General features: G+C 38.1%; 1 protein-coding gene across 4 annotated transcripts; it reads left to right on the top strand.

Annotated features, from left to right (window-relative positions):
* The first annotated feature begins 11,236 nt into the window (after positions 1 to 11,236).
* Positions 11,237 to 23,459, top strand: LOC105792353 (chromatin modification-related protein EAF1 B). Of its 4 annotated transcripts, none has more exons than XR_008198664.1 (23): positions 11,237 to 11,372; positions 11,488 to 11,690; positions 11,806 to 11,860; positions 11,937 to 12,034; positions 12,120 to 13,581; positions 13,689 to 13,808; positions 13,994 to 14,260; positions 14,942 to 15,127; positions 15,317 to 15,397; positions 15,646 to 15,703; positions 15,781 to 16,295; positions 16,415 to 16,468; positions 17,000 to 17,057; positions 17,170 to 17,360; positions 17,450 to 17,503; positions 17,594 to 17,674; positions 17,938 to 18,072; positions 18,191 to 18,307; positions 19,395 to 19,480; positions 19,611 to 19,826; positions 19,999 to 20,287; positions 20,935 to 22,707; positions 23,115 to 23,459. XR_008198664.1 is itself a non-coding variant. In XM_052634672.1 (22 exons), the coding sequence occupies exons 2-22, from the start codon at positions 11,548 to 11,550 to the stop codon at positions 22,621 to 22,623; spliced, it is 6,042 nt and encodes a 2,013-aa protein (XP_052490632.1). In that variant the 5' UTR covers positions 11,237 to 11,372; positions 11,488 to 11,547; the 3' UTR covers positions 22,624 to 22,846. The 4 variants fall into 4 exon arrangements, 1 of the variants encoding a protein (XP_052490632.1); XR_008198663.1 differs by having other exon boundaries at positions 19,912 to 20,287; XR_008198665.1 differs by lacking the exon at positions 19,611 to 19,826.
* The last annotated feature ends 516 nt before the right edge of the window (positions 23,460 to 23,975 follow it).

Raw genomic sequence — 23,975 nt, 5'->3', positions numbered from 1 at the left:
AACTTGTGGCTTTAATCTGTTCCACTGCAACACCAGGGAAATAAGATTCGCTGTCTTCAGTCTGCTCCGCTGCAACTTCAGGGAGATAAGGCTGGTGGCATCAATCTACTCCACTGCAACTTCAAGAAGATAAGATCTGCCATAATTTGTAGCTTTAATGCATTCCTTCGCAACGCCAGGAAATAGGATCTCTTGTCTTGATGCTTCCATTGCAACTTCAGGGAGATAAGGGTAGTGGCTTCAATCTGTTTCACTACAACTTCAAGAAGATAGGATCCACCATAATTTGTAGCTTTAATCTGTAACACTGCAACGCCAAGGAAATAAGATTCGTTTTCTTCAGTCTACTCCACTGTAACTTCAGGGAGATAAGGCTGGTGGCTTCAATCTGCTCCACTGTAACTTCAAAAAGATAAGATCCATCATAATTTGTGGCTTTAATCTGTTCCACTGCAACGCCTGAGAAAAAAGATTCGTTGCCTTTAGCTTTAATCTATTCCACTGCAACGTCAGAGAAATAAGATTTGCTGTCTTCAGCTTTAATCTGTTCCACTGTAACGCCAAAGAAATAAGATTTGCTACCTTCAGTTTTAATCTACTGCAACGCCAGGGAAATAAGATTCGCTGCCTTCAGCTTTAATTTGTTCCACTGCAACGCCAAGGAAAAAAGATCCGATGCCTTCAGCTTTAATCTGTTCCACTGTAACGCCAAGGAAATAAGATTCGCTGCCTTCAGCTTTAATTTATTGCAACGCCAGAGAAATAAGATTCGCTGCTTTCAGCTTTAATCTGTTCCACTGCAACGCCAAGGAAAAAAGATTCGCTACTTTCAGCTTTAATCTACTGCAACGCAAGGAAATAAGATTCACTGCCTTCAGCTTTAATATGTTCCACTGTAACACCAAGGAAATAAGATTCGCTACCTTCAGATTTAATCTACTACAATGCCAGAGAAATAAGATTCGTTGCCTTCAGCTTTAATCTGTTCCACTGCAACGCTAAAGAAAAAAGATTCGCTGCCTTCAACTTTAATCTACTGCAACGCCATGGAAATAAGATTCACCGCCTTCAACTTTAATCTATCCCACTACAACGCTAAAGAAATAAGATTCACTGCCTTCAGCTTTAATATGTTCCACTGCAACGCTAGGAAAATAAAATTCGTTGTCTCCAGCTTTAATCTGTTCCACTACAACGCCCGGGAAAAAAGATTCGCCATAATGACTTAAATTCATCCCTCTGTAACTTCAGCGGTATAGGATTTGTGGTTTCATCGATCTGTTCTCTGGGGAACATGACCTGTAAAATCCATTTCATGGGTCTATTCATGCCTAGTGATTAGGATGTTATGATTTGAATAAAATCAAAATCTTCTAACTAGATGTGTATGAATGAATGCAGAATGTCATGAAAATGATCTCTTAATGTTTGAGTTGTTATTGCTCGTTATTTATTAAGGCTCTATCATTGGCGTGTTCTTGTTCGGCTGGTACCTTCGACAAAAGACCCAAAGAAACACTCAATCAGTTTGCCCCACTGTAACCTCAAGGTTCAACCGTACTTCTGGGTCACGAGTCTTGTGCTATTGAGACCCGGGGTATAAAATCTGACACTTTTTCCATCCTCTCCTACTGTAATTCAATAGTACAAATGTAGAATTCCCTTTTCCAAAAATAACTTATTCTTATTACTTGGCAATCATTGCTTGTCTGTTTATTGAAGCTTTATCACCGACACGATGTCTTATCATCTTGTTCAATCAATATTTTTGACAACAAAATCCAAAGAGATAGTCTTAATTTAGGCTTTTCCTTCTCAGATATTTCCAACCTTTAAACCTGGTGCGTTCTAAACAATAGTCCTGTTTCAGGTTCTTGTATTATTTAGAAACATCCAAAGTAATATGCAAAACTTCCTTTGTGAAAGTGTTGTTAGTCTATTAATCATTATTCCAATGCAACATACTTGCAAAAGATCATAACACTGAATAAGAATAAAATTGATTTGGAGCATAGCTCGAAATGAATAAATTATCAAGGATGACATAAAAAGGGAATTGATTGGGAACACGTATCTTGAAAAGAATAAGTATTCCAAGAATAGAAAATCCAATATAAGTAATATGAAGACTAGGTGCCCTAGATATTGCAGCTTGAACTTATCTGTACAAAATTCTAAGAATCGTTTTGAGTTTGACATGTGTTTAGGAGATCTATAGTACTTTGTCGATGCCTCAAGATGTCGCCTACCTTTTCCTATTGATTTAGGTATAGTAAGATCACTGTATGCCTCATTCTGGTCAATATTTGAGATGTCTTTTTTGGGTTTTCAACTCAAATCCCCTTTGGTCTCAAGACTCCCTTTGCGGGTTTTCACCTTGCCCTCTTTTTTTTTTCTTTTTTTAGGACTCAAAGCGCCTTTTGCGGGTTTTCACATTGGTCTCTTTTTAGGAATTAAAGCACCATTTGCGGGTTTTCACCTTGATCCCTTCTCCTTCTTCAGATGAAGTATTTATTGATTGAATCTGAGTTTACAGGATTTGGTAGGTTTTTACCATCCATCTCACTCAAAATCAATGCTCCTCTAGAAAAGGTCTTCTTTACAACATAAGGTCCTTCCCAATTTGGCATCCATTTCCCCCTAAAATATTTTTGTAGAGGAATGATCTTTTTCAACACCAGGTCCCCATCGTGAAATTCTCTAGGACGAACCTTTTTTTGTTGTAGGCTCACATCATTCGTTTTTGGTACATCTGACCGTGGCGAATAACTTTTAGCCATTTTCCTTCTATTAGGTTTAACTGATCAGATTGGATCCGTTCAGCTTCATCTAACTTTAACTCAGCCAATACCCGAAGGGAAGGGATTTCAAACTCAACGGGTAAAATTGCCTCCATCCCATAAACCAGAGAGAAAGGCGTTGCCCCAGTGGAAGTCCTGATTGATGTTCGATAAGCAAAGAAGGCAAATGGTAATTTCTCATGCCAGTCTTTGTAAGTCTCAGTCATTTTCCCACAATTTTCTTGATATTTTTATTGATTACCTCTACCGCGCCATTCATTTTTAGACGATACCGTGACGAGTTGTGGTGTCTAATTTTAAATTTATTACAGACCTTAGCTATCGTGCTATCCGATATATAACCCTCTCTAGCATTCTATACCAGCATATGATCTTTTTTTTCGAGAATTTGCTAATTGTCGACTTGGTGATATTGGCGTATAAAACAACATCTACCCGTTTGGTGAAGTAATTAATAATCTACTGCCACTCATTTTGGGGTGATATGGCAACGAGTTATGGTATCAGATCTTGAATTAACTGCAAACCTCCGTTATTATACTGTTGTTCAAATTCAACAATTGTCAGATATGATTCTTTCTGGCATCCCATATAAACATATGATCTCATTTTTCAAGAATTTGCTAATTGCTGACTTTGTGACGTTAGCATATGAAGCAGATTCCACCCACTTAGTAAAGTAATCAATGACTACAAAGATGAAGCGATACCTATTAGAAGCCTTCGGCGATATTGACCCAAGACATCCATACCCCATATGGAGAAAGGCCATGGAGAAGTCATAATGTGAAGAGGTGAAGGAGGTGCGCGGTGGAGGTAATTCTCGTATCACCTTGACTTTATCTAGGTGGATCTCAATTCCTTTTCACTGACTATGAAGCCCTAACAGTTTTCTTGACCTAACTCCAAAAGTGCATTTTGTTGGATTGAGCTTGAGTTGGAACTTTTTCAATATTAAGAACAATTTTCTCAGGACCTACACATGTTCCTTTTCTGTTCTGGATTTTGTAATCATATTGTCGACGTAAACCTCGATTTCCTTGTGCATCATGTCATGGAATAAGGCTAGTATGACTCTTTGATATGTTGCTCTCGCATTCTTTAATCCGAATGACATCACTTTATAGCAAAACGTTCCCCACAATGGTATGAATGTGATCTTTCCCTTATCTTCGGGATGTATCCTTATCTGATTGTATCCAGAGAAACCGTCCATGAAGGAAAACAGTGAGTAGCTTGTCGTATTATCCATTAAAGTGTCAATGTGGGGCAATGAGAAATTGTCTTTTGGGCCAGCCTTGTTCAAGTCCCTGTAATCTACACACATTCATACTTTCCCATCTTTTTTAGGGACTGAGACGCTGTTGGTTACCTATTTTGAATATTTGACCGCTTGTAAGAACCCAATATCAAATTACTTTTTGACTTCTTCCTTTATTTTTAGCACAATATTAGGCCTCATCCTCTGGAGTTTCTGCTGAACTGGCTTGCAATCTTCTTTTATTGGAAAGTGGTGTACTATAATGTCAGTGCTTAACCCAGGCATATCCTGGTATGACCATGCGAAAACCTCCTTGAATTCTTAGAGTAACTCAATGAGGTCTCGCTTCGTTTTTGTGGTAATGTCAGTTCTAATCTTCACATCTTTTCCTTATTCCAAGCTCACAATTTCCATTGATTCCTTGTGAAGTAGGATTTGTTTCTCCTCTTGTTCTACCATCCTCAACAAGTCCAGAGATAAGCCACAGTCTACGTTATCTTCAAAGTCATGAGATTCCTCTAAACACATGTATTATTCAAAAGGAAATTCTGAGTTCGTAGCAGCGTCACTCATGTCGTTGATATCTAGTGACCTATTGTAGGTACCAAAGAATATACAAAGAATGTATGAATTTAAGAATAATTATTTTTATAGTATGATTATGAATGAAATGAAATAATGATTTGGAAGAAAAATCTTCAAAAGAATGAAAGAATAATTACTCGTATAGAAAGAATGAAAGAATATTTTGCTCAAAATGAATGCAATGATGTATTTCATTAAAATAATGATGTTCAGATATGAACCTATTTCACAGAGGGGTTCTTATCACTTCTAGGCTAAAAGCAATAAGAGTGTTCTGAACATTACTCTAAGTAAGCTCTAAAAACTACATGAATTTCTTCTGCAGTCCAATTGTTTAACACACTCCCTGGTTCATAAGGACGGATATCTAACAAGGTCCCTCATTCAGTTGCTTCCTCATATATGGAATTGATGTGAACATTTCCCAACATTGTGCATAGGCTTCTTTCTTCTTTAATTCCTTCACAGAATTCCATCTCTTTATTGTCAATCACGCATTGACCCAATGCCCTGAATTCCATGTATTCTTGGATATCGTGCCCCTTCTCGTGATGGAACTCACAATAGTTCATTGTCTTTTTGTGGCTTCCTCCTGAATCCGAAATGACTAACCCCCTTCTTGCCATCTCTTTCCAGATCCATCTCAAAAGAGGTTTTACTCTGCAATATCTGTCTTGATTCTTCTCCCCATATTTTCACTCATCATGTTTACCACATTATTAGCATGATTGGGTAGCAGATTTTCTGTACTGGATGAATCATCGAATTTGAAAATGCCCATATTGATGAGTCTTTCAACTAACTTTTTGAAAGCAGTACAATTTTCTATTGAGTGTCCTGTGATTCCTGCATGATATTCGCACTGGCATTTGCGTTGTACCATTTAGGAAATGGGGTCTGCATTGGTTTCAAGTAGAAGGGGGATACTACATGTGCGTCAAACAGGCTTTGATATAGCTCTCTATACGTCATTGGTATAGGCGTGAACTTAAGCATTTCTGTATTTGTACTCGTGTAAAATTCTTGCCTTGAGGGGCCCTGATGGCTAGCGGTTACTGTCTTTGGCTGACCTACAGTAATTGGTTTTGAGTAACCATTGTTATATATGCTTGTGTTATTCACCTCATTCTCCTTTTTCTTCGGGTCCTTTAAAGTATTGATTTGAGAATTCCACCCTCGTATTTTCTATTTGAAATGATCTTCAAATTGTTTTGGGAGCTCCACTCTCGCCTGTTTTGTTTCCGCTAGATCATCCAAATCAAGGACAACAGGATTGGTTAGATTGTTCCCTAGGTTAGAACCTAAACTTGTCGAGAAGTTTGTCGGTGTCAAAGTACCGGTCTGGTATTGGGGTCTGATGTTAACAGACACCCTTTGTGGATACGCATCTGGTTGTGCTTGGGTGTTTGTTGGGGTAAAGCCTGGAGCATAAGAAGGGTCCTCGTTATCGTCCCCGAAATTGACCATGGGGCTCTTTCTTTTTTCTAACCCTCCAACCAGCAACTGGGCTAACTGGCTCATCATATTTCTTTGGAATTCTAGCATCTGATCCCTCATATCTTGTTGAAATTTGGTCAATTGCTCTTGCATATGTATTTGCATTTGCTCTAATCTCTCCAACCTTTGGTCCATGTCTCTTGATTTTGCTCGAGTACCGTAACGATGTTTGGTTGATAGGCTTTTGTTGGTTTTCAGATTAACTGAAATAACTTTAATCAATTAGGCTCTTTTGGTGGACTTTAATGCATATGATGTAATGTAGTGCAAATGCATGAAATGAATGCAAAAATACGTCAATTCTGATTCTATTCCATTTAGAAAACTTTACTAGAAAACAAAGTTTTTTACATAAAACGGGCTACAAATAAGGTTTTGCCCTAATGCTCAAAACTTTAATCTTCCTAAGTAATAAAGTTAGTTCTTGCCCCCGACCTGATTCAAGTTCGTACTTCACACTCAGCGTATCGGCCTGTACTGCCAAAGTCTGCAAGTGACCGGCTACCTCTAGAATCTGAACCATGGCTTCTCCCATAATGTAATATCTGTTTCTAACTTGGTTCTAAAAATAGTGAAGCTGTTCATTCTGGCGCTATTCGCTTGTTTCAATGAACTCAATCCTGCTTTCACCATTTTGTAGCGCCATCTCTAATTCTTCTATTCTTCTTTTCATCTCTTCAATCTTGCTTAAGCTCACTTTCATCTCCCTTACAGAATTACGATTTCGGTATTGATGAAGAGATCTTTCCAGTTCATCCATTTCTGCCCTTAATTCCCTTTTTTCATTTCGACTTTCTAACAAACTTTTCTCTAGAGTCTCATTCCGCATCTGGGCTTCCTGGAATTTCCTTTCCCACCTATCAACCTTGATCTTTTCCTCTTGAATTTCTTGACACCACTGCACTGAAGTTTTCCCTAACCCGGTAGTTCTCATCGAGAGACGCAACTTTTTATAGTCTGTCTTCAAGCTATCCAAATCTTTCTCGGCCTTATTCTTTCCTTTTCTTAATTTCTCAGTTTTTAGCTTCTGAACATCCATGTCTAGTCTCAAATTCATCTTCTCTTCTTCTATTTGTTCTATATTCTTTTCTAACTCTGAATTTCTTTTTTCAAAATCCTGCATTATAATTTCTAGCTCGGAGGGGACAACTCGCAAGTGTTTTTTATCGGCTGACTGTCTCCCTGACTTGGTCCAGGGATATTATCATTAATTTTCCTACCCCACCATTCAATATATTTAGAAGTCATCATCGGACCTACTGCCAACCTCTCCATCCGTCGAGCCTGGTTCCATGCATTGAACATCTATCGAATCTTCTTCTTGTAACCATCGCCTTTATATGAGAATTCGCACTGAGATAGTCATTGAGTTCCGAGTACGAACTGCCTTGACCTATACTATCTTAGTACTAGCAACGGTGCATAGGTAACAGCTCCCCAAATCCCAAGTAAAGGGACCTAGTCAAAATCACCACATCGATATAAGATCTCATCCGGAAGCATCCAATGAGCTCTCCATTCAATGTCCTCTTCTTGAAGTTTCTGAAGAATTGCCATCCATTTTTCTTCTGAGATATCATCCCGCTCGGTATAGCTATTATCTCTTTCAAAGGCGAATAATTTTTGGATAAGACCCGATAAGAAACCTTATCGACTTTCCAAAAGTGACTGTGGAACCATGTTAGTAGGAACTGCGCACATCCGATAAATCTACCCTTACCCGCTCTCCTGTATGCGTTTAGTGATCTAAAGGTTTCTGTTAAAATTATCGGGACTGGTGTAACCCTCTTGTCAAGTCGGTCAAAGAGATCGGTGACTGCTTCATCAACGTGTCCTAAGGCTTTGGGAAAGACAACTAAACCTTATATACTCAAGGCAAAGACATCAACTTTCTTCTTCGTATTTAGGTGTGCTAGAATTAGATTCTTCAAGTTCCTCCAATAAATGCGTTTGCTATCCCTCTTCTACTTGATCCGTGCTGCAACCCATTGCTCACTCATCTCGGTGATATTCATCAATTTCTTCAAAAAATTTGGGGCATTAACAGCTCTTGAGTAGGCTTTATCTGCTTGAATCCTCGGGCAACGTAGCAAAACTGTATACTCCTCTACGATGGGCACCAAGTCTACCTTCCCAAAGGTGAAGCAGCTATAAGCGGAATTCCAAAATTGGGTCAGAGCTCGAAACAAATGCTCGTCTACCTTGATATCGAGCAAATAGGGCAAATCACTATAATTATAGTAAAACAACTGTTTGACTTCATCATCCCACTGAGCCCATATTTCTTTCAACTCTTGGAGATTGTTTTGAGTTACGCTGATACTAGTAAAGTCCCATAATTCTGATGTGTACCCCTCCATCAAACTATCACCTTTCTCAAGTTGCGTTTTCTCTGACCACACTCAGACTATCGCATTATCTTCCATTTTATCAAGAAATTCATTCTCCATGGCAAGCTCTCTACTTAGTAATCGAACGCGAATCGACACATTTTTATAATGAAAATGTCATGCAAACACAATAAAAAAACAAAGTAAATCAGTGCATTTAAAATTAAAATTTAAAGTAAACAAGAAATCATAAACAGGGTACCTACTCAATCTACCTACTAGTGGTTTGGTACAATTCTACCTAGGGTAGGCTCTCAGGGCTCACTATACGCGGTTTGGTTCTAAAGTAAAGGTACCTGAACTAGTAGATTCCTCGATCCTCACCCATTATAGGCTCATATAGACCGAGTTTAATTCAGGGGAATACATTTCCCTATGGCTGCACGGAGATGAAAATCTCACGAAGACATAGGTACGGATGTATCCCGAAAGCGATCTACTATCTTGCACGGACGTGAAGACCTCACGAAGGAATAGTTTCTCACTCCCACTTAAAAGGATATAACCTAACGGTTATGCAGTGCAATATGCAGTGATTTAAAAAACTTAAGCCAACGAAGCAAACATACCACAATGATGCAAACTATAACAATGCAATAAAAGAATCATAAATTTAAATTGAATTTTCAACTTTCGATAAAAAGACAGAAATTAATCAATTTGTGGCTCGACTCTCAAAATCAGTCCCCAGTAGAGTCGCCAAGCTGTCGAAACCATTTTTGAAAACCAAATACTGTGTCGAAAATGAAAATAAAAAAACAGTAGTCGCCATCGATCTTCCATTGAGGTGTGATCGGATCACCTTAAAAACGGTTTTGGTCTACGAATTTAAAAAAAAACGGGTTCGGGAGTCAGTTACGTACGAGGAAGGATTAGCACCCTCGTAACGCCCAAAATTGGTACCTAATCGATTAATCAATGTCTTAATGTCGAAAAATTGAGAATTCGAAAAGTAATTTAAAATACGATCCTTTGTTAAAATATTTAAAAAATTTCAAGAAAGGGGCACATTTCACGTTAATTGAGAAAAAGAATCATGTCCTGTAAGTTAGGACACAATATCTTGAATTCCCGATACGATAATAAATGCCGAAAAATTTACTTATTTGAAAGATATTCGATTATCTAGGTTTTAGAAAAAAACCATATTCCGTAAGTTAGAACATAGTCTTATTAATTCCTGAATGATTCGTATATTCAGATTTATCGGAAAAATCAAAACCCCGTAAATTGGGGATTGGTTTTCTTGAATTCCGAGGGTACGAAATATTGTATTCGTTTTTAAAAAAATGTATTTTTACAAATTTGGATAAAAATGTACGATGTTCGAAATATCACATGCATGAAATATTGCACTAATAAATAACAATAACGAATATAATAATAAAGGCGGTTTACTGAGAATTATATTACATGCACTATTTTAACAATAATATGAACAATCAAGGAATAACGATAATAATAGAACCAAAGCATGCAAATAAGAGGGAAAAAAAACACTAAAAAAACATCCAAGTAAATAAAATAAATATATAAAAGATGTAAAAAAGGTTTATGAAAATATGGAAAGTAATGATCTAAATTACAACATAAGTGAAATTTAAATAAATAATTTAAATAAAGCCAATTTTTTTTGGGAACTACTGGTGCCTGCCATTGACAGGCCAGCACCCAAATTTTTTTTTTCGTATTGGTGGTGCCGGTCATTGACAGGCCAGCACCCAAAATTTCTTTTTTTTTGTATTGGTGGTGCCGACCATTGACAATAGGGGTGTTCAGTCGGTTAACCGACCCGAAATAACATTAACCGAATTAACTGACCTTTTAAAATTTTTAACCGTTAACCGAACTGAAATTTTTTCAAAAAAATTAACCGAACTGAAATTTTTTCGGTTAACCGAATTAACCGAAAATTATATGTTCTTTATTTTTGGTTAAAAATTAACCAAATTAACCAAATTAACCAAATTACCCGAATTAACCGAATTAACCAAATTACCCAAATTACCCGAATTGAATCACTACATAATTAAAAACATTACATAAGTGTTTGAATCACTAATATTACATAAGTCTTGAAATTAACACATAATTGAAAATTTATTTTTATTTATTAAATTATTTGTAATTTTTATGATTGAGTTGAGTTATGTAATTGGGTTGGGTTGGGTTGGATACTTAAGTTTGGATTGGGTTTAGGTGAATAGTGGGCCTATTTATATATTATAATTTTATTTATTAATTTTTCGGTTAAACTGAAAAAATTTGGTTAACCGACCGGTTTCAAATTGAATTAACCGTTAACCGAAAAATCAAAAAATAATTAACTGACCCCGACCGAAAAAATTCGGTTAACTGACCGATTAACCGAATTCGGTCGGTTAATCGAATTTTTTCGGTTTTACCCGAATTTTGCACACCCCTAATTGACAGGCAAGCACCAATTTTTTTTTAAATTTTTGTATACTAGTATAATACGATTTAAAAAAATACATTGGTACAGGCCATTGACAGGCCAGAACAAAAAAATTTAATTTTTTAAAGTCTGACACAATCATCAGGCAATCATGGGTCAAAAATATCAGGTGATGCCGGTCATTAATAGGCTAAAACCCATTTTTACGGTTTATTTCGGGTTATTTTAGTGATTATTTTTAAACTTGGGTCTTTTTTGTAAATATCAAAATTTTTTAAGTCAAATTGGTAAAATAGCCTAATTTTTGTTTTAGAAACCCTAGAATTTTGAGTAATGTTTCAAACTAGAGCTTCACTTCCGTGATTCAATGCGTTTAGGGTTTCTATTTACGCATTTCGATTGAATGCTTATGGATTTACGTGGTACGTGGTCGTTGCATGTGTTTATTTACATTAATTGGATGCTTCTTTTCTATTCATTATTTGCCTTTGTTTCTACTCTAGTTGTAATTTTCCCCCTTTTTTGACATCTTTGTAGGTATTCACAGATATCATCTTTTTTGCGTCGATGGGAGGGGCTGTAGATATTTAGGTAGGAATGCATGGATGTAGCTCAGGATCTGCGCTCTTAGTAAATGCTGAGGTTGATTTCATGGGAAGGGTTGTTGATGGTGGAGTTGGGATTGGTGTCAAAACCTCTCCACGCAGATCAGCCATTGAGCAGGCTCAAGCAGAACTGAGGTGATACTTCCATTCCACTTTTGTTTACTCATACCTTTTTCCAGAAAGCGCACTTGGTTCTCATTCCTTAGAACACACACCTTATTTTCTTTCATTTTTATCCTTATTATAACAGGCAGGAGTATGATGTTCGTGAGGAAAGGAGAAGGGAACTAGATTTTCTTGAGAAAGTATGCTTTTATATCTCCTCTTGCTGCTTCCGATTTTTTATAAACTAATATTCATCATAAAGCACCTTGCTGTCAGGGTGGAAATCCCTTGGATTTTAAATATGGCAATGCAGCTTCAGTTAGTGTCCAATCTACTTCTCTCACTGATCAGCATGCACAACTTTTTGTTACCAGGTATATATACATATAAATATATATTTTTTCTGTTGTGTACTGTAGTTCTGAATTATATTGGAGTAACTGGCTGATATTAATACAGTGAAGCAAAAGGTAGTTTTGCACAGTCTGCTTCAGCTTATGGCGATTCAGTAGAGAGTAGTGGTAGACCAGGGGTTCCTGCAGCTTGTGAACCCAATAGTGCTGACAATCTCTTACTTTTTGATGGTGAAAATGAGTTGCCTGAAGGTGAAAGGAAGTCTATGCATTCTCGTAAGAGGAACACTGTTGTTCCATCAGAGCAATCTTCACATATGGAAGGGACTCAAAATGTTAAGGAGTCTGAAGATTCGACTATTTTTCGCCCATATGCTCGAAGGTACAGGTCCAAAATCAAACGAGAGGGTGGCCGATCAAGTTCAACAGATATTGTCCAGGGTCGAGCTGGTCATGGCTCTTCTTTACCTGCTCGTGGAGCATCAAAGGATGTGAAGGCTTCAACGTCTGAACCAAATAACCAAAAGGACAAAAACATTTCCTCTGTTACTACCGCAAAATCTGCTACTTCTAATGGTGATTTGGCTTCAAATGTAATAACTTCTGATGATCAGTTAAATATGGAGTTGGATGGTGGGAAGCCTGTGGAAGAAACGACTGGTCATTCAAAGGGTGATCAATTTGAAAGAAAGGTTGATGTCATAGCTTCCAAAACATTGATAGATGACCTGCCTAAGGAACCTGCTATGATGGAAGCTCATAAATCTCCAGTTAGTTTGGCTTTTGAGGAACCTAATCTTGTTGTAGGGAAGGAGCAGGTAGTTTCAGCAAGTCTTGAACGCTCACCTGGTACTGGTGCAACAAAACCTGAAAATGAAACTAGTTCTCATCAGCTAAATGGGGTTGCTGATGCTAAAATAGATAGGAAAAACATATCAAATGAAGAGCAAAATAGCAGTGTGGCAATAGGGACAAAGGGCTTGGATATGGAGTCATCTTCTACTAAAAACAGCTTAAGCTTAGATGTAAATAACGATAATGAAGCGTGTATTAACCCCAAAAATGTTGATTCTAATGTAAATCCCTTGGAACACACATCAGAAAAAGAAGAGTCACCAGCCTTAGCTGTCGGTGAATCAGCAAAAGAAAAGAATGAGATCAAGGTTCTTGATAATGCTGCTGTCATTTGTGATGCTAATAATTCCATGAATCAGAACCACTCACTTAATGATTCTACTGTCAAAGTGGAGGAAGTAAGATCTGAATTGCAAATTGAGATAAGCTGTCCTTCCAACAATGAGGTGATACAAAGCAATGATGCTGAATCAGAAGCTGATAGGAAAGTTAGTACTGTGCAGGGTGATAATTCTAACTCCAACATAGAAAAAGCTTGTGCTAGTAGGCCCCAAGGCACAATGGATAACTTTATGTGTGAGATTCCTGAGATGACTTTCTCAGGAATAACCTGTACTGATAATGCTGATACACAAACTAGTTTGGAAAATCATGTGGAAGTGGTGGACAAGGCACGTGAAGATTCCATTTTGGAAGAGGCACGGATTATAGAGGTAGTTTGTTTATCTTTTTGACTGATAAATTCCCATTAATTTCTTAAATTGTGATGTATTTTGTTTGTCTTTAAAAAGCTTAAAAGGTCTAGTATTATGGTAAACAGGCTAAGCGGAAAAGGATTGCAGAGCTGTCTGTTGGTACCTTACCTTTGGAGAACAGCCGGAAATCTCACTGGGACTTTGTCCTTGAGGAAATGGCATGGTTAGCAAATGATTTTGCTCAGGTATTATTTCATTGTTGAATGTATATCGAATTCATCTTATGCATTCTTCTTTTTAGTTTTCTCCTTCCTATCGAGAGCCCTTTTTTTTATTAGCTTTAGTTTTATATCTGTCTATAAAGTTGGGTCCAAAGCATAATTGACAATTTGCTTATACTCATCCTTTGTTGTTCTTTATATGCTTGTAGGAGCGTCTTTGGAAGATGACTGCTGCTGCTCAAATATGCAGACGTGTTGCTTTTACTTCACAATTTAAATTTGAAGAACAATGTCGATATTGGAAACTCAAAAAAATAGCTTTAACCCTTGCTAATGCTGTCATGGACTTTTGGCATTCGGCAGAGGTTCTTCTAACTAGTAAGGATGCAAATCTTGGTCTAAAAACCTGTGGCCATGACTTGAAGGGGTCAAGGGCCAATAAAGTTACTGAGATCACAACTACCGAACTAGATATGGTACTGGTTATTTCTTGGACGTTTATTGGTCTTTATTCTTGATCAATTTATGCATGTCTTTCTGTGTGGTAACAGTGATGATAATTTTTATGTTTAATTTTCCTATTAAAGCCTGGTGCAAGTTGCTTCTATATTATTCAAATTGAATTAAAGTTTTTTTTTTAATGATTATTTATGTTGGTTATCAGCTTATAAGTTCTGTTCTCCAATACATGGTAACTTTTACTTGATCTGGCGGGAGCTGACTTATCTTAGAAATGTAGAGGCCACTGAGAACTTGGCTAGTTATGTGGATTGTTGGCTTTCTTTAATCAAACTTTGTTTGCATCTTAATTCTAATTTCAATGGTATGCTGGCTTTTTTAAGTGCATGCTGGTTTGCTGGGCTTGGTTGGACTATTTGATGATTGAGTTCATAGGCTCTGGATGATGAGTTAACATTCAATTGAAAATGCATGATGATTTACGGCCTTTGACTTCAGAACTAGATTCTAGAATATCCACTTAAATATTTGGCATTGAGTTATAGTTCTAGAGCTGTTTGAGCTCTTTCTCCATGCTTTCAGTTCCTTTCTCTTGCTAAAACTGCTTGATACTCCTGTTATATTCATTTCTATATCGTACCATAACCTGAAATATTTTCTTTCTGTCTTATCTTTTTGTGAAACATGATGTGGAACAGGCTGCAAAGGAGTGCCAGCAGCACACTGGAAAGAACAATGGATTTGCTATCCGGGCATATGCTCTTAGATATTTGAAATATAATAGTTCCCCTGTTCCATCACTCCTAGCTGAAGCACCAGCAACTCCTGACAGGATATCTGACTTGGGCATTATGGACATTTCTTGGGATGAACACCTAACAGAAGTATGGCTTAAATATTTCCTTTCAGGTTTTCTTAAACATTATTCTTGGCTTTTGCATAGAGCTTTTTGATCTCTCTTTTAATAGCTTGTATTTGTTTAACTCCGCATGCCCAGTTCTGGAGTTTATTTTCTGGTAATATTTTCTTTACATCAGATTCTTTGCTTGAACTTTTATGCACTTTATTTTCAGGAAAACCTGTTCTATGCAGTTCATTCTGGAGCTATGGAAACCTACCGAAGATCTATTGAATCTTATATGGTACAGACTGAGGTAAAATATTTCGTTTAATGAGTTTATATGCGCCTTTTTCTTTTTCTTCCGCTATATTTATTAAGGTAGAATAGAATTTTGAAGAGCATAGTGCTGGACTGATATAATTAATCTTAAATTATTTCAGCCATGGTTACCGTGGACAACCATGATAGTTCCATTTCTGTGCCCAATTTACCTGAGTCATGTTCTTAGGCCTTCTCTGTTTTGAATCTTGCTTATTATTGGAGATTTTTTTTTTCTACCAGAAAACTGGAAGTACTGTGCAAGAGGAGGTTGAAACATCTGCTTATGATGCTAGAGCAGGTAATTATTGCTCTTTATTCTTTTAGATTCTTAGTCATTGAATATTCTTCTGTTCCTTACAACTTCTGTGAATTCAGAGTTTGGATATGATGACTCTGTGTATGATGAGGATGAAGGAGAAACAAGTACATATTATTTGCCTGGAGCCTTTGAGGGGAGACAATCATCAAAATTAAACCATAAGAAGCGAAAGAACCCAATGAAATCATATCCTGCAACACAATATAAAGTGGGTGCTGATTTGCCATACGGAAATTGCGGCCAACCATCCATTTTCATGGGAAAAAGGCCTGCCAGTAGTCTAAATGATGGTTTAGTTCCTGCGAAACGTGTGCGCACTGGCTCCAGGCAGAGGGTTATAAGTCCATTTAGCAGTGCAGCAGCTGCCAGGGATTCACAGGCTCCAACACAAACTGATGCTTCTAGTGGAGATACTAATTCTTTTCAGGATGAACAGAATACATTGCATGGAGGATTACGGACCCAAAACAGCTTGGAGGTTGATTCAATTGGGGACTTTGAAAGGCAGCAACCATATGATTGTGCAGGAACACCAACAAAACCTAAAAAGAAGAAAAAGGCCAAAAATCTTGTACGTAGGAATTCTTCTGTTTTAACTGACACTGGGGTTTCTCACCCCTGGAATGATATGGATAGTCTCATTATTTGTCTTTATGGTTTCTAAAGGTCCCTGAATTGTGTTTCTGGTAGGGTTTGGCATACAATCAGGGTTGGCAGCTGGAGTCTCCTGTTCACAGTGAACAGGTATTTTTTTTATTTTTTAAATCTCCACTGTTCCAAGCTGTTTATCTTGTTATGAATATATATATTGTTTACTTCATAGGTTTCTTTCTATTTTAAAGAATTAGTATATATTTATTTTATCATTATTCTTTTTTCTGCCTGGATGAGTAATTACCTTTTTTAGGTTCTTGTGTGTATTACTTTAAAAGCGTAATTGTACCCAACTTGATATTCAATTTCAAAGGTATTGCCTGTTTTTAATTTGATCGTGAAATTCAGTCGTATTTCTTCTGTTTTCATGATTAAGGAAACTTTTTTTCATTTTCAAATCTTTAAGGTTATTTCATTATTTTCGATTGTCCATCTGACCAAGTTGGATCCTGCTTTCCATGATAGATATGACTTATGAGGGTGTCAAAACTCATTAGTCTTTTTAAGTAGCAGTGAACTTTATCTGCATATTCTGTTTTCCCTTGTATTTGCCAAAATTTTGGTCTATGTGCTCTTTTTCTAATTGGTAATCTCATGTTTGATGGTGGTGTTCTTTCACAGAGGGATTATTTGAAAAAGAGACCAGAGAGTCATCATTTTGATTCTAATGGAACCAGTGGTAAAGCTCTTTTCTTCTTGCATTTAATTAAATGGTTGGTTACTTGGTTGGGTATATATCTATCTGGTGTTATGTTCTTCGTCCTTCAAATTTTCAGTTGTCTTTTTCTTAGGTTTATATGGACAACATAATGCCAAGAAGTTGAAGATAATGAAGCATCAGCCTGATAGTGCTTATGACATCACTCCAAATGGATCCATCCCTTCACCAGTAGGGTCCCAAATGAGTAATATGCCCAACCCAAGCAAAATCATTAGATTAATTCATGGTAGTGACAAGGGCAGAAAAGTCAAAACGCCTAAGGTATTTTTCGTTTACCTGTTTGTTACATTCTGCTTGATCATGTGCTTTGTAGTTATCTTAGCTCTGGGTGTGATTGAAACTTCTTCCAGATGTCTACTGGTCAGCTTGCTTCTGGTAGTCCATGGTCACTACTTGAAGATCAGGTTAACTTTTGGTATCTTTTCTTTAAGTTATTCTTCAATTGCTGTTACCATTACAACCAGGCCTTGAGATGTTTCTGGATTTATGTTCAGGCACTTGTTGTCCTTGTACATGACATGGGTCCAAATTGGCAGCTTGTAAGTGATGCCATCAACAGTACCCTTCAGTTTAAGGTCAGGGCTTGAGTAAAATGTCTATATAAACATATCTTGTTATTTAGTTCTTCCTTCTAATGTGTCAGATAATTTAAATTGCTACTAATGATATGTCTTATCACTCTAAAAGTGCTACATATTTCATTTGCCCTTTCTATGTACACTACAGCAGCCTTAGTAGTGCTTTTTTTTTGGTCCTTTGGCCCTCACCTTGCTCCTCCCTTCCACTTGTCAGCTTTCTCCATTTGGTAATAATCTTGTGAACTTCTCAATGTGTTCAGTGCATATTCCGCAAGCCTAACGAATGTAAGGAACGCCACAAAATTTTAATGGATAGGAGTGGAGATGGAGCTGACAGTGCTGATGATTCAGGGTCCTCACAGCCATATCCATCGACATTGCCTGGCATTCCGAAGGTCCTCTCTCTACCAAAAGCTAGTAAATTCACATTTTTGTTTATGTTTGATGAATGACATATTCCATGAATTTAATTTTATCTTGTATGATCGGCTGCTACTTCTGTGTTTCATGCAGGGAAGTGCCAGACAGTTGTTTCAACGTTTGCAAGGGCCGATGGAAGAGGATACTTTGAAGTCTCATTTTGAGAAAATTATACTAATTAGCAAGAAGCAGAACTATTGGCGGAGTCAGGTACATATGTGAATTTTATAGTACATATAATTTTTCTCTAGAAATTCTGGCATGTATGTAGGATTAAGAAGAGATCAGTCTCTTCTTGGTACCTTCAGTAATTTCAAATTTGCAGTTATATTATTTTGAATATTGATGCCAATTATTACTATGGGCATTTTAAGGACTTTTGTGCACTGTTAATTTTATTTCTGAAGGTACACAATACTTGTTTAAAAACTACTAGATTTACTGTACTCATTATTTTGAAACATTCTGACCTATGCTTCAAGGAAATGGGCCAGCTGGCATGCACTATTTTAGATTCTATTTGTATTACATGATGCCACTTGATCAATATCAGTGTCTCTTTCAATAAAGAAATATATGGATGATGTTTCATATCTTGTAGTTGTGGATGTTGGTGCTCCGAGACTGAAATGAAACTACTGAACTTGCGGTGAACTATTCTTAAAATGAAAATAAATGATAAGGTCAAAACAGCAGACATGTAGTCCCATTGTCCTCTAGCTGCAATTTCTTGAAAGGGTTTCATTAATTCTTCTTGGGTAAGCTGGGAGAGCAATAAAAGAAGTTTCCTGTTGATTGAAGTTGACCTTTCCCCTACTCCCGGTTATAGAATACAGGCTTGCTCTAAATCCATAGTATTCTTTGCTCCTTTTTTTCCCCTATACTTCATCTGGAGTATTCAAGTAGCACTTGAGTAGTAGTATAAAACATTAATACACACAGTTAAAGGGGATCTTAAAATATTGGATTTACTCTGAAAACATTGAATAAGCTGTCTTTTAAGTTGAGATGCTGTTCCACACTGTATGGTGCACTTAATTGGACATTTGTCTGTGCTCTTAAAGAACTATTAAATCTAACTGAACCTAAATGTATTTCACTGTAAGAGAACTTTCACCTTTTGTTTCGTAAGTGTGTTAGCAGTCAGTGGTGTGGCATAAAGTCCGGAATTGAACAAAACCTACAGTCTTAATGCTTGAAAGCATGCTAAATTCTAATTTGTTTACTTCACCTTAATTCTTCAAACTTTCCTGACTTGGGCCTTTCTATCTTGTCTATTGTAAAACATGATTACCAGGATTTGAAGCAGATAGTTCCGGTCCATAATTCTCATGTAGCTCTTTCACAAGTCTGCTCAAATAACTTAAATGGAGGGGTTTTAACGTAAGGTTTGCTGTTTTGGTTAGCTTGTTATTTCATTCGTGTTCATTACTTTTTCATTGGTCTTGTTATCCTGTTGTTGCTTTTATTGCAATCGCTGCATTTTTATTTTTTGTTCATCATCTGGATAAAGGCCTCTAGATCTTTGTGATGCCACTGCATCAAGCCAAGATGTTCTACCCTTTGGATGTCAGGCTTCTTATGTTAGTGGTTTAGCAATGTTGAATCAAGGAGATGTGGGATCAAGGCTTCCTGCCTCTGGAGGAAATTCCTCACTGCAGGGATCTTCTAGCATGGTTCTTGGAAATAATTTATCATCACCATCTGCCCCACTCAATGCAGCTGTGAGGTATAAGGCTTATGTGGGGCTTGCATCCTATGTATGTACATACTTTCAGATACTAATGGTACAAGTTTGGGTCATTTGCTCTCAGGGATTGTAGATATGGTGTTCCTAGAACATCTTTACCAGCTGATGAGCAGCATAGAATCCAACAATATAATCAAATGTTATCTGGCAGGAATGTTCAGCAGTCCAACTTATCTCTCGCCGGGTCTGTTTCTGGATCAGAACGTGGTCGTATGCTACCTGCTGCAAATGGTGTGGGCATGATGTGTGGGGTAAATAGAAGCATGCCAATGTCAAGGCCGGGCTTCCAAGGAATGGCATCATCAGCAATGCTGAATTCTGGCAGCATGCTGTCCTCCAATATGGGGGGAATGCCAAGCCCTGTCAATATGCCCTCTGGGCCAGGTTCTGGTCGAGCCAATTCAATGTTAAGACCTCATGACACCACACACCTGATGCGAGTAAGTTATTTACTTTCCAGAGAGCGGTATGGTCTGGCTTGGGCTTCTTTTCTTCCATATAAATGGTTAATTGTCATACGCAAACAATCAGCATCGGTATTTCCCCCAACAAATTAGTTTTCATTGATTGCTGGGTCCAGAACTCATGAACTTTGAGGATTGCTTGCACCAAAAGATCCCATCAAAATAGATTTCTTTGATGACTGTAATCCTAAAATCTTCTTTTATCATAGTTCTCTTGTTAACAATCAGAAAGAGAATGAATTGTGGGTATCTAAATAAACACTTTAGATTTAATGACCTGATGAAATTCAGGAATTTAGTATAGGCTTGATTGCAGGCTTCAATGCCTTAAGGTTGGATGCAACAACTTGCTGAAATTCAAGAATTTAATTGGCTGGATATTACATGTTTATAGAGCTCAATGCCACCAAGTTGGGTGGTACTCTGGCTGACTGATAAGCAATACCCATTGTGCAATCGATTGTTGATATGAATAAACCTTACTCTTTTATGATTTTGTTTAACTATCATTCTCATATCTTAAGCTTTAAAGTATTCCTCTGAGTATAAAAATGCAGTTGATTTGGCATTTATGTACTTGTTTCTGAACTAAGATGACTTTCCTTTTTCTTTATTTTTGATAGTCTGGCCCCAATCCAGAGCATCAAATGCAAATGGCACCTGAGCTCCAAATGCAGGCTCAAGGGAACGGCCAGGGAATTCCTGCTTTCAATGGGTTGACTTCTGCTTACCCTAATCATCCTCAGCAGCAGCAGCAAACGCCTCCACAGCAGTCTCGTGCACCGAGTAAATCTCATCATGCGGATCTTCAGGGTTCTAATCATGCTACTGGGTCACAACAGCAAGTGTATGCCATGCGCTTAGCTAAAGAAAGGCAAATGCAGCCGCAGCAGCTTCATGTGCATCAGCAACAACAGCAGCCACTGCAACCGTTTGCTGCATCCAGCACTTTGATGCCACAGGTTCAACCTCAGGCCCAACTTCCTATCTCTTCTCTTCAGACTAGTTCCCAGATTCAATCTCAAGCTTCAAATCAGCCAGTATCACTCCCGTTGACACCATCTTCACCAATGCCTCCTACTTCAATTCAGCGGCAACAGAAACACCAGTTGTCCCCTCATGGGCTTGGTAGAAATCCCCAACCTGGTGCTAGTGGGTTGAACAATCAGGTAGGCAAGCAACGGCAGCGGCAGTCATTGCAGCAGCAGTTTCAACAGTCTAGCAGGCACCATCCTCAGCAACATCAACAAACGCAGTCTCAACAGCAATCTAAACTTTTGAAGGGAGGGGGAAGAGGACTGATGCATCAGAACGTTTCTGCTGACCATGCTCGTCTGAATGGCGTTAGCATGGCCCCTGGCAACCAAGGTTCCAAGAAAGGAGAGCATATGATACAAAGTCAAGGCTTGTATTCTGGGCCAGGAGTGAGCCCTGTCCAACCATCTAAGCCTGTAGTTTCTTCTCAACCTTTGACCCATTCCCAGCCGCAGCAAAAGGTAATGCCTGGGGCAGCAGCGCTTTCTACAAAGCAACTCCAGCAGATGGCTTCCCATTCCGATAATAGTTCTCAAGGCCAGGTTTCCACAGTGCCTTCTGGTCGTACACTATCAGCTGTGCATCAACCTGTGCTGCCAGGAGCTATGGGTTCACACCACCAGCACTTGCAGCTGCAATCACAGCTGCACCAAAAGCAGGCTAATCAAAACCAACCGAGCGTTCAAAAGATGCTTCAACAGAATCGACAAACAAATTCTGATCCTTCCAGCAAATCTCAAGCTGAGCCAGCTCAAGCTGACCAACAGCCTAGGAATAATGCCTCACAGATGGGTACAACCACAACATCGGCAATGCATCAGGCTGGCCCTGATTTAGTTAATAACATGGTACCGGTTGTTTCTCCTTCTGTTGGTGGTTCTCTGTGGAAATCACCAGAAGCAGTGTATGATCCTGGTATGCCAAATGTGGCCACTCAAGTGGGATCCATAGGCAATGCTCCTCTTACAACTTCAACTGGTAGTGATCCAGGACCTTCTGTCAGCCAAGGGCTAGGGCAGAGACAATTATCTGGCGGCTTACCCCATCTTGGAAGTAATTCTGGGGCACAATGGTCGCACCAGCCACAGATACAACAATCTTCCACTCCACCATCATCTCAACAACACTACCAGCCACCAGAGCAATTACAACAAGATCAGCATAATTCTCCCCCACAACAGCTGCCATTGCAGCAGCAGCCACAACAGCAAACTATGCATCTGCAAGCAGCACAGGGCAGCTTGTATCACAAGCATTCTAATTCTAAGTTTGAATGAATTAGTATAGTTGATGGAGCAGTGCTGACAGCAATGGGTCCTGCTAGGGCTGGGTTTGCATGCTCTTGTAACAGCATTGTACAGGTAATGACAATTTATAAAAATTTAGGCAGATCTGATATATTTTTTCTATATTTTAGGCTGGCATACTAGGCAAAACTAAAACATGCAGAATTTCATATTTTTGTGATATATCAATGATGATAATAATCCTCTCTCTCTCTCTCTCTCTCTCTCTCTCTCTCTCTCTTTTCTCTCATTTTCCCATTGTTGTTAATTGATTTGTTAAAGCTTCTCTATCTCCCTCCCAATGCACCCTTGCTTGATTGAAGCCTACTTTCTGCAGCTAGTTATGGGCGCTTGGGCATGTAACCATTTGGATTGTGTAAAGCTGTCGCTTTTTCTGTTTCTTTTTGTTTATTTCTTTCTTATCTTAATTTTCTTGAACTTGAATGGAGAGTGGACATAATCGAGTTGTGGGTTTCATGCAGATGAAGCTGACTATTTTATTAGGGTATTGCGTTGTGGAAATAGGTCGCTGCCATTTGCAGGTTAGAAATTCACTGGAAAAAGGACTTAGTTTTTGTTTCTGCTTTCTTTTCGGATTTTGAGGGATTATGTATATGGCTGCTTTAGAGCATAGCGAAGATGGAGACAGATATAGAGGCATTTGTACATAGGTCACATCTCCATTTTCTTTGTACTTTCTTCCTCTTTTTCCATGTTCTTCATAGAAGGGGCCTTATTTCCTTTTGCCCGTTAGATTAGTTCATGTATTATTACCCTTTCAGATCAAAGCAGTAGCAATCATTTTTATGGGCAAAAGCCTTCAGAAATTTTGTGAATATAAGGTTTCTGGTATACGTACTGGTCCATGGTATTAGAACGATCAGCATCTGAACCTAAAGCGTAGCTTAGTTAGTTCATGCAGCAACTCTTAAAAGGTAACATTCAACAAGTCTGGGGTTCAAATCCCATCATCTTTCGCCCCATTGCTAGGTAGCAGTCTCCACTAAATCATCAATCCAATTCCATTTCCCTTTCCTTCTGGGGTGTAATAAATACTAATTACAAGCCTTGGTGTATCTTAAATGGATTATGGTATAGTTGGAGGTAAAATGCTGGTCGTACTCCTGTTCTGAAGGTTTAAGATCCTAGTTTTGGTGCAATCTGAAATGTGCTCCGGATCTTATTATAATCTTTGATTTGATTTCTTTTGAATTTGGAACGAACCAATTGTCAATGGTCACTTCAAAAGAACCGTATCATCTCATTTTAAAGGCTTCGTTTTGCTTGGCCCTTGCAATTTTTATCTAGTTTGCTTTCCCTGTTTAATTGAAATGAGTAATTAA

Source organism: Gossypium raimondii, chromosome 8, assembly GCF_025698545.1.
Source record: "Gossypium raimondii isolate GPD5lz chromosome 8, ASM2569854v1, whole genome shotgun sequence".
NCBI classification, from domain to species: Eukaryota; Viridiplantae; Streptophyta; class Magnoliopsida; order Malvales; family Malvaceae; genus Gossypium; species Gossypium raimondii.
This window is presented reverse-complemented; position numbering and strand designations above follow the sequence as displayed.

Coding starts and splice junctions, on each gene's coding strand:
- LOC105792353 (XM_052634672.1), top strand. CDS start 11,548: ATGCATGGATGTAGCTCAGGATCTGCGCTCTTAGTAAATGCTGAGGTT. Junction 11,861..11,936: donor AACTAGATTTTCTTGAGAAA/GTATGCTTTTAT, acceptor CCTTGCTGTCAG/GGTGGAAATCCCTTGGATTT. Junction 16,469..16,999: donor CTCCTGTTCACAGTGAACAG/GTATTTTTTTTA, acceptor GTTCTTTCACAG/AGGGATTATTTGAAAAAGAG.